The sequence below is a fragment of the Oncorhynchus kisutch genome, linkage group LG1 (assembly GCF_002021735.2).
Source record: "Oncorhynchus kisutch isolate 150728-3 linkage group LG1, Okis_V2, whole genome shotgun sequence".
Classification (NCBI taxonomy): Eukaryota; Metazoa; Chordata; class Actinopteri; order Salmoniformes; family Salmonidae; genus Oncorhynchus; species Oncorhynchus kisutch.
In genome coordinates this window covers 23976808-23996539 of record NC_034174.2, presented here as the reverse complement: position 1 = coordinate 23996539, position 19732 = coordinate 23976808, and the positions used below count along the sequence as shown (strand labels likewise).

The following is a 19732-nucleotide window of genomic DNA, read 5'->3' as shown; positions in this document are numbered from 1 at the left end:
ATTCTATTAGTGATTCAGAGGCCTGAGCAGGTTTGCTTATTGTAGCTGGCTGCAGTTGCACTTTAATGAAAGACAATGGGTGTTACACAAATGCAGGAACATTGCACACACACTGGGTATAAACAACATACTCTCACGTCGCACATTCGCACAACTGAATACAAAACAGTTTGGTGGCCATGTTAATGCTATGTTAACAACACAATGAAGTTGGAAACACAAGAAGAAAACAAACCTTCATCCTATCCCCAGGTCTTTCATCTCTCCACAGACAGAACAAGTGAGACCAGCTGACATACAACATCTAGGCCTACATGCCAGCGACACACTTTCAAAAGACACTCCTCCATTCCCACCAGGGAGATAAGATATCAAACAAAGGCCCTTGTGGAAATAAATAGAAGCAAAAAAAGAATGGCAGTTGTTTGTTTAACACAGAATAACGGGGAGGTAGAGATGGGAAAGAATGCCAGTACACGTCACGCATGGCTGAGAAAGACAGGGGGAGGAATGAGGGGTTGACATATGGTACAAGCGCGGCAGAACGGTGGCTCAGGAGAGAAGCATATGCTACGCTCCAGCTGATCTCAGACGCCAGCGCCAGTCAGAGGTGGAAACGCTGCCCTGTTGCCAGCCAAACAGCCAGAGACATGGGAGGACCAGGAGGACACCAGGAGCTTCTCTTATAGCACCGCACCATCAGTACTGGATTCCGCAAGGCTGTCGTGGTCAAACACAGTATCAGACAGACCACCTCTTTCTCACACTGGTTCAGTAGTCAGGGACCACTTACATCATGGAATGCACTGGTTACAGTAAAACTACTCAGTGGGAGGGCTTTGTATTTCATAGCAATGCTTTACACAGAATGGTGTAATAAAATATGGATTACATAATTGTCCACTTCTACTCTTTTAAAGACAAGAGTGTATTCGATAAGTATTCAGACCCCTTCCCCTTTTCCACATTATGTTACGTCTCAAATTGATAAAATAAAACATTTTCCTAGTCAATCTACACACAATACCCCATAATGACAAAGCAAAAACCGTTTTTACATCATTAAAAATAAAAAACAGAAATACCTTATGCAAACAAGTATTCAGGCTATGAGACTCAAAATTGAGAGTAGGTGAATCCTGTTTCCATTGATCATGCTTGAGATGTTTCTAAAACTTGATTGGAGTCCACCTGTGGTAAATTCAATCGATTGGACATGATTTGGAAAGGAACACACCTGTCTATTTAAAAGGTCCTGCAAGTTGACAGTGCTTGTCAGAGCAAAAACCAAGCCATGAGTTCGAAGGAATTATCCACAGAGCTCAGAGACAGGATTGTGTTGAGGCACAGATCAAGGCACACATTTCTGGAGCATTGAAGGTCCCCAAGAACAAAGTGGCCGCCATCATTCTTAAATGGAAGAGGTTGGAACGAGCTGGCCGCCCGGCCAAACTGAGCAATCGGGGGAGAAGGGCCTTGGTCAGGGAGGTGACCAAGAACCCGATGATCACTCTGACAGAGCTCCATAGTTCCTCTATGGGGATGGGAGAACCTTCCAGAAGGACAACCATCTCTGCAGCACTCCACCAATCAGGCCTTTATGGTAGAGCGGCCAGATGGAATCCACTCCTCAGTAAAAGGCACATGACAGCCCGCTTGGAGTTTTCAAAAAGCTATCTAAAGAGTCTCAGACCATGTGAAACAAGATTCTCTGGTCTGGTGAAACGAAGATTCAACTCTTTGGCCCGAATACCAAGCATCATGTCTGGAGTAGAGGTCGACCGATTAATCGGAATGGCCGATTACAAGTTTTCATAACAATCGGAAATAGGTATTTTTGGGCACCGATTAAAAAAGAAAATATACCTTTATTTAACTAGGCAAGTCAGTTAAGAACACATTCTTATTTTCAATGACGGCTTAGGAACAGTGGGTTAACTGCCTTTTTCAGTGGCAGAACGACAGATTTTCACCTTGACAGCTCAGGGGATCCAATCTTGCAACCTTACAGTTAACTCGTCCAATGCAATAACGACCTGCCTCCCTCTCGTTGCACTCCACACGGAGACTGCCTGTTACGCGAATGCAGTAAGCCAAGGTAAGTTGCTAGCTAGCACTAAACTTATCTTATAAAAAACAATCAATCATAATCACTAGTTAAGGTTGATGTTATTACTAGATATTATCTGCGTTGGATATAATCCGACTGAGCATACAAGTATCTGACTGAGCGGTGGTAGGCAGAAGCAGGCGCGTAAACATTCATTCAAACAGCACTTTCGTGCGTTTTGCCAGCATCTCTTCAATGTGCGTCAAGCATTGCGCTATTTATGACTTCAAGCCTATCAACACCCGAGATGAGGCTCGTGTAACCGAAATGAAATGGCTAGCTAGTTAGCACGCTAACTAGAGGGACGGAAGCTATACTGTTACACTGGCAATACTAAAGTGCCTATAAGAACATCCAATAGTCAAAGGTTAATGAAATACAAATGGTATAGAGGGAAATAGTCCTATAATAACTACAACCTAAAACTTCGTACCTGGGAAAATTGAAGATTCATGTAAAAAAAAAACACCAGCTTTCATATGTTCTCATGTTCTGAGCAAGGAACTGAAACGTTAGCTTTCTTACATAGCACATATTGCACTTTTACTTTCTTCTCCAACACTTTGTTTTTGCATTATTTAAACCAAATTTAACATGTTTCATTATTTACTTGAGGCTAAATTGATTTTATTGATGTATTATATTAAGTTAAAATAAGTGTTCATTCCGTATTGTTGTAATTGTCATTACTACAAATAAAATAAAATAAAACATTTTTTTTAAATCATCCGATTAAATCTGCTTTTTTGGTCCTCCACTAATCGGTATCGGCGTTAAAATCATAATCGGTCGACCTCTAGTCTGGAGGAAACCTGGCACCATCCCAACGATGAAGCATGGTGGTGGCAGTATCATGCTGTGGGGAGGTTTTTCAGTGGTAGGGACTGGGAGACAATTCAGGAGTGGCATTGGGACAGGTCTCTGAATGTCCTTGAGTGTCCCAGCCAGAGCCCGGACATGAACCCGATCAAACATCTCTGGAGAGACCTGAAATTGGCTGTGCAGCAACGCTTCCCATCCAACCTGACAGAGCTTGAGAGGATCAACAGAGAACAATGGGAGAAACTCCCCAAATACAGGTGTGCCAAGCTTGTAGCGTCATACCCAAGAAGACTCGAGGCTGTATCAGTTTTTTCATTATAAACATTTGCAAAAATAAAAGCCTGTTTTTGCTTTGCCATTATGGGGTATTCATTCATTTTGTTGTGTTACAGAATTCAGAGTGGATTACATTAAACAAATTCTCACCCATCCACACACAATAACCCAAAATGACAAAGTGAGAAACAAAAATCTGAAATGTATTGAAAATGAAATACAGAAATATCTATACAAGTATTCACACCCTGAATCAATACTTAGTAGAAGCACCTTCGGTGGCGATTACAGCTTTGAGTCATCTTGGGTGTTATGTTTATCAGTTTTACACATCTGGATTTGGGATTATCTCCCATTCTTTCTTGCAGATTTGCTCAACAACGGTTCATTTAGATGGGGAGCGGCGGTGAACAGCAATCTTTAAGTCTTTCCAGAGATTGTCTATGGGATTGAAGTCTGTGGCTTTGGCAGGGCCACTCGAGGACGTTCACATTTTTGTTCAGAAACAATTCCAGCATTGCTTCGGCTGTATGCTTGGAGACATTGTAAATGTCTTTGCCCCAGTCTAAGGTCTTTTGCACTCTGAAGCAGGTTCTCATCAAGGATGTGCCTGTATTTGGCTCCATTAACTGTTCCCTCATCCTTACCAGTATCGCACTTCCTGCCGCTGAAAAGCATCCCAGTAGCATGAAGCTCGCACCACCATGCTTCACGGTAGGAATGGTGTTAGATTGGTGATGAGCTGTGCCTGGTTTTCTCCAGAAATAGAGCTTTGCATTCAGGCCAAAGAGTTTGACGCATCAGACCACAGAATCTTTATTTTTATTCTCCCCAATTTCGTCATATCCAATTTGTAGTTACAGTCTTGTCCCATCGCTGCAACTCCCGTATGGACTCGGGAGAGGCAAAGGTCAAGAGCCGTGCATCCTCCGAACCACAACCCAGCCAAGCCGCACTGCTTCCTGACACAACGCCCACTTAAACCGGAAGCCTTACACCTGTCGACCTTGTCAGGTGCATTGTGCCCGGCCCGCCACAGGAGTCGCTAGTGCGCAATGGGACAAAAAACATCCCTGCCGGCCAATCCCCCCCCTAACCCGGACAACGGTGGGCCAATTGTGCGCCGCCCCATAGGTCTCCCGGTCGCGGCAGGCTGCGTCCAAGCCTGGACTCAAACCAGGAACTCTAGTGGCACAACTAGCACTGCCTTAGACCACTGAGCAACTCGGGAGGCCTATAGACCACATAATCTTTTGCCAGAGTCTTTCTTGTGCCTTTTTGCAAACGCCATTTTCTAAGGAGTGGCTTCTGTCTTGCCACTCTCCCATAAAGCCCAGATAGGTGAAGTGCTATAAAGACTGTGGTCCTTCTGGCAGGTTCTCCCATCTCAGCCAAGGAACTCTGTAGTTTTGTCAGACTGGTCATTGGGTTCTTGGTCACCTCCCTGACCAAGGTCCTTCTTGCCCGGTTGTTCAGTCTGGTCAGGCGGCCAGCTTCAGGCAGAGTCTCATTAGTTCCATATCTTTTCCCAATGTGTTCTTGGACACTATCAACACTCTACCTCATCACAATTCTCAGAGATCTACGGACAGTTCCTTGGACTGCATGGTATAGTTTCTGCACTGACATGTACTGTCAACTGTGGGACCTTAGATATTTCTGAATAGATTGTTCTATATATTTGCCAACATTTCTAAAAACATGTTTTTAATTCATCATTATGAGGTACTGTGTAGATGTGTCCAAACCCCCCCCCCCCCCCCCCCCCCCATTCTCCTCTCCTTCGCTCCTGCCTGCAGGTGCTGCCATAGAAGTAAAATGAATAAAACAGGCATCCCCATTCAAGCCAATGATGGCATAGTGGGGAGTCATGGATAACTACATACGTGGAGTGTGTCTGAAAGTGGCCATTGTGAAATAGGTGGGAGGATCAACATAAGTAGGTGTATGGAAACCTAACAGCTAATTGGACAGATTGTTTGCCATTCGACCATTTTGCGTGGCTGCTTGTTAGCGAAGCTTACCATTTCCCTAACCTCATTCTCCTAACCTACCACGTAAAATTCTCTGTACCTGCCACGTTAAATTCTCCTGACCTCCTACGTTAATTCTCCTGACCTCCTACGTTAATTCTCCTGACCTCCTACGTTAATTCTCCTGACCTCCTACGTTAATTCTCCTGACCTCCTACGTTAATTCTCCTGACCTCCTACGTTAATTCTCCTGACCTCCTACGTTAATTCTCCTGACCTCCTACGTTAATTCTCCTGACCTCCTACGTTAATTCTCCTGACCTCCTACGTTAATTCTCCTGACCTCCTACGTTAATTCTCCTGACCTCCTACGTTAATTCTCCTGACCTCCTACGTTAATTCTCCTGACCTCCTACGTTAATTCTCCTGACCTCCTACGTTAATTCTCCTGACCTCCTACGTTAATTCTCCTGACCTCCTACGTTAATTCTCCTGACCTCCTACGTTAATTCTCCTGACCTCCTACGTTAATTCTCCTGACCTCCTACGTTAATTCTCCTGACCTCCTACGTTAATTCTCCTGACCTCCTACATTAGAGGCAGCAGGAAGCCTAGTGGTTAGAGCGTTGGACTAGTAACCGAAAGGTTGCAAGATCGAATCCCAGAGCTGACCAGGTAAAAATGGTTCTGCCCCTGAACAAGGCAGTTATCCCACTGTTCCTATGGCCGTCATTGCAAATAAGAATTTGTTCTTAACTGCCTTGCCTAGATAAAAGGTAAAATAAAGTAAAAATTATCCTAACCTGCTACATTAATTCTCCTAAGCCCCTACATTAATTCCCCTAACCTCCTACATTAATTCCCCTAACCTCCTACATTAATTCCCCTAACCTCCTACATTAATTCCCCTAACCTCCTACATTAATTCCCCTAACCTCCTACATTAATTCCCCTAACCTCCTACATTAATTCTCCTAACCTCCTATATTAATTCTCCCAAGCCCCTACATTAATTCTCCTAACCTCCTACATGAATTATCCTAACCAGATTAGCTAAAATACTACAAGGAAGCAGCCACACAAAATTGTTGAGTGGCAACCAATCTGCCCAATAAACTTATGAAACATAACATATACACCCACTCGGGTTGATCCTCACAATTATTTTGCAGCACCCACTTTCAGACACACTCCACATATGCAGTTATGCATACTTGATAATGGGTGGACTGGTGGGCAGTAGCCATTGCGAGGAGCAAAGCAGGAATGAGTGTTGAAGTCTACACTCATACCTTCCTCAAAGGGTTAGCCTAATGTCAGGCCATCTCAATATTATGCTGTGCGCTGACATGTCAAACCAACACTGCATCTAATAAGCACATAAGATTTGACTCATGAATAAAGCTGCACTGTTTACACTGAATATTCATATCTGTGAGAAATGAATGAAACCATTCCTGCCGCTAATTGTTATTCTACCGGTCTACTCTGAATAACTTTAAAAATGACCCAAGAAGCAAGGAGAGAGAAAAGGGTAGAAGTGGAGAAAGAGACAAAAGAAGAATGAGAATACAGCTGAAACCAATGAGGAAAAGTGACAAGGAAACAGAATGAGAGAGGGGGAGAAAAAGGAACATGAGAGAGAGAGAGAGAACACCTGGAGTGCTGGACTTTAGTTGACAGGATGTATTCAAAGTGTTCAATATGACAACAGTGCTGAATTGACAGATGGCTGTATGTTGCTGAGCTAACATACAACCATTAGTAAGGAAACACACAAAGCCTATAGGATCCCACAAGCCGTCTCAACCTGTGCCTATTGAGACGGCATGATAAGAGCTCGAGCATAATAGACGTTCCTACCATATATACCAGTAAATATTCCTGTTAAGTCACATTAAATCACACACCTATTAAGGAATTGGGTCCTAATCATTTTGGAATCACTGACACAGCATGTTGTGTGGGCCAATATACTCTATGTAGGGAGGCACCCTTTATTACTGAGAAAATAAACCTCATACTGCACATTGAATGGAATGGAGCTGGAGCAAAACATGTCATTTGTGTTGAGAGAGAATGTGACCATCTGTGTGTGCATGCGTGTCAAAAAAAATGCATGTTGCTCTCACATTCATCAAACAAGCTCAACATATGGAGAAGATAGAATCAGAGCAAATGTTTTTCAATGTCTGGTTCGTCGATCACTGCTCAGACAGAAAGCCTGGCAGGCGTGAAGTCTCCCGGAGACGCAGGAGAAGAACAAATACAGTATAATAGGGAATTTAGAGTGAAAATCCATCAAGATTTACTCAGCAGATGCATCCGTCAACAGTGTTGTGCTCTAAAAAGTGGGTGAAATAATCACACGCCCATTGGCTGCTTGGGACAGGTGTGTGTGGAAGGGGTGGGGGGGTGCTTTTGTGTGTCTTTGAGTTTAGATGGCTGGACGGGCTTGGGCAACGATGAAAATAAAAATAATCTTTATTCATTACATGAGCTGCGGTCATATCTCAAAATGGTAAAATGCCAGACTGGCTATATTCAAAAGCTGATTCCATATCCAGTGTTTGATAGCATCCCTGTTGAGGGGAAAGCAGCTCAGCCTTCCATTGACAGACACTGAATATGATTGTTGATAAGGTGTTCAGACTATTCTGCTCTGCAGAGAAACGCTAAAAAAATTGACAACCCCTTCTCAAATTCACAAACATCTTATAGGTTTTCAAAGGAGAGACATTCCGTCAGCACATTGTTGGGCACTGCATTGCTAGATGTGTCAAAACCCCTCTGGGTTAATATATTGAGACACTCAGCATAAGACAGAGAAGTTGTCACTCCTTTCCCAATCAGCGCATGACTGCTGCATCCTCTAATGCCAGTCTTATTGGCGGGATGTGGTTGAGAGGCATGGTGGCAAGGCCTAGGCAGTGTGATCACAGTGGCGCGCACACACACAAACTACAGGGTTTCCATTAGGAAAGCTTTCCCTAAACTAAATTGCCAAAATCATATAGCCTAATTAGCTTATTCTATAAAAACATAAATAAATAAAATCATTCAAAATAGGCTACTACACCAGAAAGAATGATTTGGCCACAGAGGATCATTAGCTTCTTAAAAAAATAGGCCTAGATGACTGTTGAGTTGCAACTGTCAGTGAAAAGCAGAGGCATATCGCAAAATCCAGGCATATCGCAATATCAAGAAGTACAATCGCAGAAAAACTGTTGAGAAAACAAATGGCTATTGCTGTAAAGAGAAGAGAATGAACAGAAACCAATGTCTTTCAGTTATCAAACATCTCAACTTAATTGAAAAGGATCTTATTTGCACCAGCAGAGAACAGCAGCCATATCCCTGGTGAGTGTACATCTTCACTGTCTTTATCATTGGGTCAGTGGCACTTCGGTTTGTTTTTGGACAATCGTTTTCTCCTCCAGGTTAGATGGATGTCATATTGTACTTGTGTCTCCACTTTTCATTGGCTTAATATATGGATCAGACCATGTTATTTGCATTGACCTGTTTGTCAGTAGACTAGGCTACCCTGTAATTTTCTCATAAAAAAATACATTTGCTCATGTCTCTAGTTATATAAAGCGTAGTTGAATTGCATAAAATGTGTTTATAAAAGGCCAACATTTCCTGTGCAGAGAGAGAAGACATGTAGGTTCTGATATAGCCTAGGCCTACTCCACTGCATTCAACAGTCCTTTCTGAGAACAGTGAACAAATTATATTATTAGCTGAAATTATGACTATCCAATCTAAATCATCACATTAGGAATAGTAGACTATCTTACATCAGTCTGCAAATGTGAGGAATTAGACAACAAATGTGAGGCAGTAGGCTACGTGTGAATGTTAGTTCCATAATGCAATTAGCGGGAAAACACAATTTTGAGCGGTTTCATGTGACAGAGATTAAAATATCCCTTAGAAATTAAGAAAGAGGGGAAATCTAAAGATGCAACAACTAGCATTGGTTACTAATATGACTAGGATTGTGTATTTGGCTACTGGACAATGAAAGCAAGTTGATTTGAAAAAGGCTACTGGTTTGAGCAGTATCGACTGGTATTTCACATCAATTAATAGGCAAAAACGCAATGGGATTTTTTGGGGGGAATAGATGGGTATTACCAAACCCTGGTACACAATGTAACTGATGAGGACCACATCAGAGCTGCCTTTCTGTGACAGTTAGATTAGAGAACGGTGCAGGGGCCTTTTAAAATCTACAGCCCCCCCTGTCTGTGCCTTCAATACAGGGCTGTGTTTGGGACAGGTGCTGCTGGGTCATTTGCTCTGAGCGTGCAGGCAGGAGTCATAGTGTCAGTCTGTCACACAGAATGGCCCTCTGGAACACAGAGGTACTTTAGTCATCCAGTACTCAGCAGTCCCAGTGAGGGGCCAATAAATGTGTCTACTTTACGTGAGTAATAGGCTAGTTAAGGTTTACCCCTAGCTCCAAAACATGGATGTGGCAATCGTTATGACACATCAGAAATCCATAACCGCTTCTTTCATCTTTTAAAAACAGTTGCTGATTCAGATCCAAGATGAAAAGTTCTCTCCTAAATGGTAAATGGCAAAATCAATCATCATCCACTTTAGAGAGAGTCTCTCTACTCTATTGTACATGAGTGGACCTCCAGATAGCCCAACTCCAATTGAGCTGTCAGGTCCACTGCTTCATGGGTAAGTGAGCCCGACAGAAGGGAGGGTGTTGGGGAGTGAGAGAGTGTACATGCATCAGGGCTCACAGCGCTTGGTCACCTCCACTCCCCATGGTGCTGCTAAACTCTTGGTCCTCTCAAGAGGGACCCTGATACTGGGCTCTGAGTCTGGGGCTAGAGACTCACAAAGACTTGCTTACTGTCTACAGGGAGCCGGGCAGCTCAGTATACATTCCAACTATGATATGACCTGAGGTGGACAGCGAGTGTAACACACACACAAACTGTGTATATCACTCACTTTTAAACTGAGTCAAGAGCAGTTGGACAAAAATCCACTGAGGCATCACAGGACAACACAGAGACAGAGAGAGAGGCAGAGAGAGAGAGAGGTCTAGAGCCACTGCAGGACAACACAGAGAGAGAGAGCTCTAGAGCCACTACAGAACAACACAGGGAGAGAGAGCTCAAGAGCCACTACAGGACAACAGAGAGAGAGAGAGAACGCTCAGGAGCCACTACAGGACAAGAGAGAGAGAGCTCTAGAGCCACTACAGGACAACAGAGAGAGAGAGAGAGAGAGAGAGAGAGAGCCACTACAGGACAACAGAGAGAGAGAGACAGAGAGCCACTACAGGACAACAGAGAGAGAGAGAGCTCTAGAGCCACTACAGGACAACAGAGAGAGAGAGAGCTCTAGAGCCACTACAGGACAACAGAGAGAGAGAGCGCTAGAGCCACTACAGGACAACAGAGAGAGAGAGCGCTAGAGCCACTACAGGACAACAGAGAGAGAGAGAGCTCTAGAGCCACTACAGGACAACAGAGAGAGGGAGAGCTCTAGAGCCATACAGGACAACAGAGAGAGAGAGACAGAGAGACACTACAGGACAACACAGAGAGAGAGAGAGAGCTCTAGAGCCACTACAGGACAACAGAGAGAGAGAGAGAGTGCTAGAGCCACTACAGGACAACACACACAGAGACAGAGAGACAGAGAAACAGAGAGCGAGAGAGAGAGAGAGCCACTACAGGACAACACAGAGAGAGAGAGAGAGAGCTCTAGAGCCACTACAGGACAACACAGAGAGAGAGAGAGAGAGCTCTAGAGCCACTACAGGACAACACACAGAGAGAGAGAGCTCTAGAGCCACTACAGGACAACACAGAGAGAGAGCGAGAGCTCTAGAGCCACTACAGGACAACAGAGAGAGAGAGAGCTCTAGAGCCACTACAGGACAACAGAGAGAGAGAGAGCTCTAGAGCCACTACAGGACAACAGAGAGAGAGAGAGCTCTAGAGCCACTACAGGACAACACAGAGAGAGAGAGCTCTAGAGCCACTACAGGACAACACAGAGAGAGAGAGCTCTAGAGCCACTACAGGACAACACAGAGAGAGAGAGCTCTAGAGCCACTACAGGACAACACAGAGAGAGAGAGCTCTAGAGCCACTACAGGACAACACAGAGAGAGAGAGCTCTAGAGCCACTACAGGACAACACAGAGAGAGAGAGCTCTAGAGCCACTACAGGACAACAGAAAAGCCCATTGTGTTGGTAGAGATAAACAAGAGATTACAACAGCCAAAGGTTCTGGCCAGAGTAGGTCTGCCGAGGGCTCAGTATTCGGGCCCCGTCCACCCGGCTGGCCCACTCTCTCAGTGCTGAGAGAGCATGACAGGGACTGTCACAGAGATATTACACCTCCTCCTTCGTTTATCTTGGCCTGCATCAACGCCAAACCACTGAGAAAACACCTGGCAGACCCTTAGCACCCAACATCTCACTGGACAAAAACAATGTGCTAGAGATGGGCCGTCAAGGACACTGAATTATAACTTGTGTGTGTGCTAAAAGACAGACCGAGCGATACAGTGAAAGAGAAACTGAAAAGAGAAAGTGCGTGAAAATAATTAACATGGTTGAGTGGGGTGATGAGAATAGAGCCTGCATGATCACAGAGCACAATGAACTTGGGCCCCGCTCCCAAACACAACTCGTGCACACACACCATTAAACTTGATAACACTTCAGCCAGGATGAACCACAGCAATTTGCACATCTAGAAGAGGGCTGGCTGGGGATTGCTATACCAAAGAGAGCTGAAACAAAGTCACAGTGTCAGGACACTTCTCAAACAAGCTGCAGTACAGAAACACCACAATCACCACCAGTATCGTTTGATAAACTAAATAAATTCCACTTCTTCAACCTAGGGTAGGGTCAGTACTCTGCAGTGTGTGTTAGTATGATAGCCACTCACTGAGTCTCTTGGCGGCCTGCAGGGCGTCGGGAGGATTGTCAGCCACGTAGAAACGCTGGACAGTCACCCCACTCTCCTGCATCAGCTTCTTGCTCTGGTACTCCTGCAGGTTCAGCCATCGCCTGGAACTCACCCGTGCACACTGCAGACAGTGAGAGAGAGAATGGTTGACATTTTTTGATAAAGTAACCAAGTATTTCACTGAAGAAGTAACTAGATAAACACCCGGTAGCTAAAAGGAATCCAAAATCAGGTAACGCAGCTGTTGATGACGACTTGAATATAATGAGCAATAAAACATGGTTTTCTATGCCCCTCAAATTTAAGAGTACTAGGGACTAACACTAAACAGGTACAGGTTCTCTGTGAGGCGTAGTAGTAGGATTAGGATCCCCAATTATCTGCCGCCAAGACAGTGGTTTCTCTTCCTGGGGTGCAAACAGGAATCAAAACACAACAAATGAAATACGTAATGTTCTGTATATAGCACTACATTTACATTACAATCTAGTAATTTAGCATCCAGAGCAACCCACAGCCAGTGGATTCATCTCAAGATAGCCAGGCAAGACAACCACGTATAACACATAAGAACATAATACAATACAAAAAAACATTCAAATGTCTGTGTGCATCTTCACAGTCCCCGTCGTGACGTAAGGTGTTCTTTTATCATTTTTTTTTAAATGTAGTTTTATTACTAGCTTACCTGTTACCTGGGGTTGCAGAGAGTTCCATGTAGTCATGGCTCTATTGAATACTGCACGTTTCCCAGCCTCTGTTCTGGACCTTGGGACTGTGAAGAGACCTCTGGTTGAATGTCTTGTGTTCTACCGATGAGTGCCCGTCTGAACTATGTGCCAACTGCTTGAACAGATGGTTCGGTACCTTCAACACCTCGCACAAAGACAAGTAGTGAGGAGGTCAATCTCTCCTCAACTTTGAGCCAGGTGAGACTGACATGCATGTTGGCATCCTTGGTGCCAGCCTGAAAATGTCATTCCTCTAATGACATGTTTTAAATTAAGCCTACATGCGCAAAGATGTCTTTACACTGCACAAGCTGTTGTTTGAACATCTGGTTACATTCAGGAATGATCAATGCAGCCCATATGTTCTTCAAGGTTTGACTGACTCTCAGTTAGAGGAATAGCCATACCAGGTGTTTCTGATAAAGTCTTGTTTACGTTCAGTTCTCCAGGGTGCACTCATTCCATTTCCATCTCTCAGTCTTCCCTCCCCCTCTCCATCCGCCTCTCCCCCATAATGAGACAGGCAGACGGGCCTAGGCTATGTTAAAACTGTTTGCTCAGTCAGCAAATGCAGCAAGGCTGTCAAGCTCCAGCTGTTGGCACTATTAAAAAGACATTGGGTTTTAATGTGAGACACTTGTGTTAAGGTTGGACTCCCTCAGTGTTGTCAGGTCGGCCCATTACCCTGAGTGTGTGCATTCACAGTGCAGTCAGTCTGTTTTCCTTAACAATGTGAAAGGCTGCTGCAATTCTTAATTGTGACATTAAAAGGGACGACTGTGACGAGTCAAGTGTCTTGGTCATGGAGAGTGTCATTTTGGCTACATTCCTCAGCTGATAGGAGGACTCAGGCAGTCTAGCCTAAAGACTACTTCTGTATTGCAGGAATTACATGACAGAGATTCTGCCTCTGGAAAAACAGCAAACCATACTGTTCATCATCTCCAAGTCTCAAGGTTATTTGTGCAAATTTGAAATAATTTCTCCTTCCTTATTCTGTCTCTGCTGAAGAGCTTGTGTGTGGGCCAGAAGGCGTAATCCTGTCCTGATCCACTACAAGACATGCTGATGAATAATGAAGGCCTCCTCAAGTGCAACAAAGTCTGAGGGGCTGATCAAACAAGCCGTATTTCAGACATCCTTTAAAACATGCATACTGACAAGGAAAGGTTGGCTGAAGGCTGATGCCGGTGAGGGGAAGGAGGGGAGGGGCTTCTGCCATCTGACTTAATGGTGAGAGTGGTATGACAAGGCCAAGCCCAAGCTGATACTCTCAAAACAGAGCTGCCTGGGAGCTCTCCATCATTCATGAGAAGAGGAGAGAAAGGGGATACAGGCTAAGAGCACTAGGTCACTTCGCTGAGCATCCACAACTCATTTGAGTGGAGGAACTCTGAACTGAGCAAGGAAACAAGACCATCAAGAACTGGGCCTACTGTAAGGCTTACTGAAATCAATATGTTCAAATCTATGATTCTAGTCATCCATTCAATTAGTTTGATTTCAAAGTTGTTTCTGAAGAAAAGGGTAGCATATAGGTGCATTCATAGAAGGTACATCATCCGTAGCCCTCTCTGGTCAACGGCATGATTGCTGAATGGTGTTAAGAGTAACCTTAACTTTCTGGCGTAGTATTGTATTAGCATGTATTGTTCACTGCTACCACCTTCCGGGTAAGGAGCACTGGAGACTTCATTAGGGCAGAAAAGCCGAGCTTCCATAGAAGGTGCAGCAGTATGCTGATTGGTCTCCCTCACATCACTGAATAACGAGGGTCATTTGTGGGTCATTTCCTGTGTCTCTGCCTGGAATGAAGTGAGTTTCACATGTATGCCTACTTTTATTTATTTCAAGGGGGTGTCAGACGTTCTACTGTGAAACAAGACCATGTGACAGCCCCATGGCAGTGGCACACTGGCACTATGCCCTATATATAACAGTATAACAGTTCAATGACAGGGCAACAGATTTTTATACAGCCTCACAAAAGCATTTAATATGAAGTGCTTTTCACTTACACTGCCTCAATTCAAAACCCTTCTGTTGACCTAAGTTGAGCAGTGCATTTACCCACACTTAAGTTACTGGACGCCACAAACAGAGCAAAGAGGAGCTGCTCATGAGTCTTCTCTGGAGTCTCTCTAAAAACACAGCAACAACCAGTTTTCAGTGTGATGGATTGTTCCTCATCTAGTAGTGCGAGGTGTTGCATGTTATAAAGTGAGGGGGGCACAGTGTTGTGTGTTAGAGTGAGCTGGTGAGTTGTGTGTGGGGAATATCTGACCATTGTCCTTGTTTAAAAGGTGCCACATACATTCTCTCTCATGCTCACTTCACTATGAGGCAAGCAGAAACAAGTTTTGTGTCCTTTCCTTATCCATCTAGTGTGAGCTTATCTCTGGGACTGCCTACGCAGTCACCTTGTAGTCTGAACACTAGCTGTGTGTGTGTGGTGTCAGGGTTAACATTAGGAAGGTGTGCTGGTCAAATGTCCAGCACCACCATTTTCATTTACCAGACATTTGAGAAATTTCCAAAACTTGATTATGGTGTCCACCCACAGCGCTAAGAATGGCAAAAATCACATTTAGATTATTATCTTAACAGAACATACAGGCAGGGTAGGCTAGTGGTTAGAGCGTTGGACTAGTAACCGAAAGGTTGCAAGTTCAAATCCCCCAGCTGACAAGGTACAAATCTGTCGTTCTGCCCCTGAACAGGCAGTTAACCCACTGTTCCTGGAACTTCATTGTAAATAAGAATTTGTTCTTAACTGATGTAGAAAGAGAGGAGATCTAATGTGCAACAACTAGCATGGTTTATATGGTTTATGGTTAATATGACTAGGATTGTGCCTTTGGCTACTGGACTTAAACAAAATAACTGCTTCCACGGATAGGGTCTGATTTTGGCTAGGCTAGGTTTCCAAAAATTAAGTATATGCTTTCAAAATGCATACTGCCTCCAGCTCATTGCAAAGTGGTGTGTGACGCACCGATGCAGCCTACATATGTACTGCATGCCGATGCAGCCTACGTATGTACTGCATGCCGATGTAGCCTACGTATGTACTGCATGCCGATGTAGCCTACGTATGTACTGTATGCCGATGTAGCCTACGTATGTACTGTATGCCGATGTAGCCTACGTATGTACTGTATGCCGATGTAGCCTACGTATGTACTGTATGCTGATGTAGCCTACGTATGTACTGTATGCTGATGTAGCCTACGTATGTACTGTATGCTGATGTAGCCTACGTATGTACTGTATGCTGATGTAGCCTACGTATGTACTGTATGCTGATGTAGCCTACGTATGTACTGTATGCTGATGTAGCCTACGTATGTACTGTATGCTGATGTAGCCTACGTATGTACTGTATGCTGATGTAGCCTACGTATGTACTGTATGCTGATGTAGCCTACGTATGTACTGTATGCTGATGTAGCCTACGTATGTACTGTATGCTGATGTAGCCTACGTATGTACTGTATGCTGATGTAGCCTACGTATGTACTGTATGCATTTTTTTAAATGTAGTTTACAAAATGTTTGCTGCTTGACATGGTGTAGCAGCAGATCTTGTGCTGTGACAGATTTCCACTCAAAGCTTCTGTATGCTGTGCACGTGTGATAAATAGCAAATATACACACGGGCTAACTTAATTCCACAAAATTATGCAAATGAACCTATAGACCAATAAGCATAACCGGTCAAATGTATTTACATCAATGAATCAAATCTAAGTTTATTTGTCACGTGCGCCGAATACAACAGGTGTAGGTAGACCTTACAGTGAAATGCTTACTTACAGGCTCTAACCAATGGTACAAAAAAGGTATTAGGTGAACAACAGGTAAGTAAAGAAATAAAACAACAGTAAAAAGACAGGCTATATACAGTAGCGAGGCTACATACTGGTAAGTCAGGCTGATTGAGGTAGGATGTACATATGGTTAAAGTGGCTATGCATACATTGGGGTGAACAAGTATTTGATACACTGCCGATTTTGCAGGTTTTCCTACTTACAAAGCCTGTAGAGGTCTGTAATTTTTATCATAGGTACACTTCAACTGTGAGAGACGGAATCTAAAACAAAAATCTAGAAACTCACATCTGATGAACAAAGAATAGCAGTAGCGTAAAATAGGATTTGGCGGCTGGTGGGTGGGACACAATGCAGATAGCCTGGTTAGCCAATGTGCGGGAGCACTGGTTGGTCGGCACAATTGAGGTAGTATGTACATGAGTGTATAGGTAAAGTGACTATGCATATATGATAGAGAGTAGCAGCAGCGTAAACAAGGTGTTTGGGGGGGCAAATAATCTGGGCAGCCATTTGATTGCCTGTTCAGGAGTCTTATGGCTTGGGGGTAAAAACTGTTGAGAAGTCTATTGGTCCTTGACTTGGCACTCCGGTACCGCTTGCCATGCGGTAGTAGAGAGAACAGTTTATGACTGGGGTGGCTGGGGTCTTCGACAATTTTTAGGGCCTTCCTCTGACACCGCCTGGTATAGAGGTCCTGGATGGCAGGCAGCTTAGCCCCAGTGATGTACTGGGCCATATGCTCTGAAGTGCCTTGCGGTCAGAGGCCGTTGCCGTACGACACACAGGTTCAAATACACTATTACGCAATGGGATTTTTTTCTTCTCACAGAGCATTGGCCGGTGCCAATTATTTATAGGCTTTTCTAAAAAATAAAAAATACATTAAAAACTGGCTAACGGAAACCCTAGTGTGTGTATGTGACAGGGCTCTACACTGACCTTTTTTTACACGGAGCACACAACGAAGGTATTTAGGACTAAAATGTCGCACTGTAGAGCCCTGTGTGTGTGTGTGTGTGTGTGTTATATTATAGCAAGTGCACACACTGAGTGTTAGGAAGTCAGCAGAAAGAGCCTACAGTGTTTCGGCCTAATAACACCTGCCTCTTAAAAACAATAACATTGTAAAATGAGAAGTGGTGTTGGCTCTCTGTGGACTCAACAGAAAGGAGACATCTTTAGGATGGAATGGGCTGCTTTTCAGAGCTAACATTGGCTTGAGAGTTCTTCACAGTAAGTAGATCATTAACTGGCTAGCACGAGTTGGCACAATAAAACCAGTGGAGCTCAATATTAATCTGACCATTTCTGACAAAGTCTGCTGAGGAGAAAAAAAGTTATTTTCAAACTCATTTTAATTTCTGGCAACTTGAAAAACACCACCTTAAATAAGCAGCTGTCGTGTACCTGGTGAACAGTTGGAGAGGGGGAGCAGAAAAAACTTCAGAGCGATTAGGGATGACTCCTCTCTGTCACCAAAGAGGGAGAAAAGGGAGGGGGAAAGGAGAGGAAAAGATCCTAAAACAACAGCTGCTGAATGCGAAGTGGGGCTGGCGGTGTCCCTCCAGGCACTGACAGTTACCTTGTGACAAACAATACAGGAGTGGGATGCCAACAGCACTTTATCCCCAGTACACTGACTGAGAGACCCACATACCAGTACACCACTGTAATACCAAGGAAGGACTAAAGCCACACTTTACCCTGCCACGCTCATAAATAGTCCTTTTATCCCATTGCCTGTTCTCTCAGTCTAAAGGTAGTTAATGATGTGGATTTCTTTCCCCACAATGGAACCACATGCAGGAATGCATGATTAGTAGTGCTGGGATTCGATATTATCACAATACTTTGGAGCGGATACGATATGTATTATGACTCTATATGATGATTCTATATGTATTGCGATTCGATACTGCGATTTTATTGCGATGTGATGTTCCAAACGTATTGCTCACCATATGTCTGCTGTAGAGAGACAAAAGAGCATGAGAAAACTAGTTTCGATCAGTCAGGGAAATAAAAGGTCTGAAAACATGTTCTCACTTTTTAAAAAGAAGATAAAGAACAAGGCGAAGGGACAACTAGCGCTAGCTACCCACAGTAGCAATTTAAAAAATCATTTTTTTTTACTAATTGATACTTGAAGTCAAATATCAATATAATATCATCCAAAAATAATATCATGATATATAACTATTGATTATTTTCACCAATCACTAATAGGGTTGGGAGGAATGCAGATACCGTCCTAATGTTTCTGTACCGTTCCGGGTATATGGTATTACCGAATGTGCACACAAGGGGCGCTGCTTCTGCTTTTTGTTGTTGTTACGGTATCAAAAATCATACCGTCTAAATTTTGAAATATACCATTTATACTGTATACCGGGCTATCACCCAAGCCTAATCACTAATGATTAGTGTTTAATTTGTCACAGGAAATGCTAGTGTCAACATTTGAAATGCTGAGGCACCAGCATTAACAGTGTTGTTGCAATACCAGTATCGCGATACTACAATACCAGATTTTCCATGGCAAAAAAATAAAACACGAAGCAGACTGGGCTCTATGGTCCTTTAAAACCTACTTAAGTCAAATATTGTGCTATAGCTTGCAAAATAAAACAAATGTGACTGTTCTTTCCAACATTAGGACTGTTTTCCTAGGACTGTCCGCTTCATGTTCTGCTTCCTTTGTTTCCTTACGTCATAGTATCGAAATACTGGTATTGTGACAACACAGCGTGAGAGAGTTTATATGCTTGCCATTCCTATTCTCTTTGAAAGTAGGATATTCTCTGGCACATATGTTTGAGCTTTGCAGGATTCCCTTTCATTCTAATTAATTTCCTGTTTGACTTTGGCAGTAAAATGCTGCCAAGTCAAGGTTAAGTCACTGCCAAGTCAAAGTCAGATCACTGCAAAGTCAAAGTTAAGTCACTGCCAAGTCAAAGTCAGATCACTGCAAAGTCAAAGTCAGATCACTGCAAAGTCAAAGTTAAGTCACTGCCAAGTC

The 19732-nt window shown here is 43.6% G+C and overlaps 1 protein-coding gene across 3 annotated transcripts in view; it reads right to left on the bottom strand.

Annotated features, from left to right (window-relative positions):
* suclg2 (succinate-CoA ligase GDP-forming subunit beta) overlaps positions 1–19732 on the bottom strand; it is a 127225-nt gene that overhangs the window by 91489 nt on the left and 16004 nt on the right. For all 3 annotated transcript variants that reach the window (XM_031804708.1, XM_020491641.2, XM_031804758.1), the window contains exon 2: positions 12128–12269. In XM_031804708.1, the coding sequence (XP_031660568.1) occupies positions 12128–12269 (142 nt within the window). The remainder of the gene's footprint in view (positions 1–12127; positions 12270–19732) is intronic.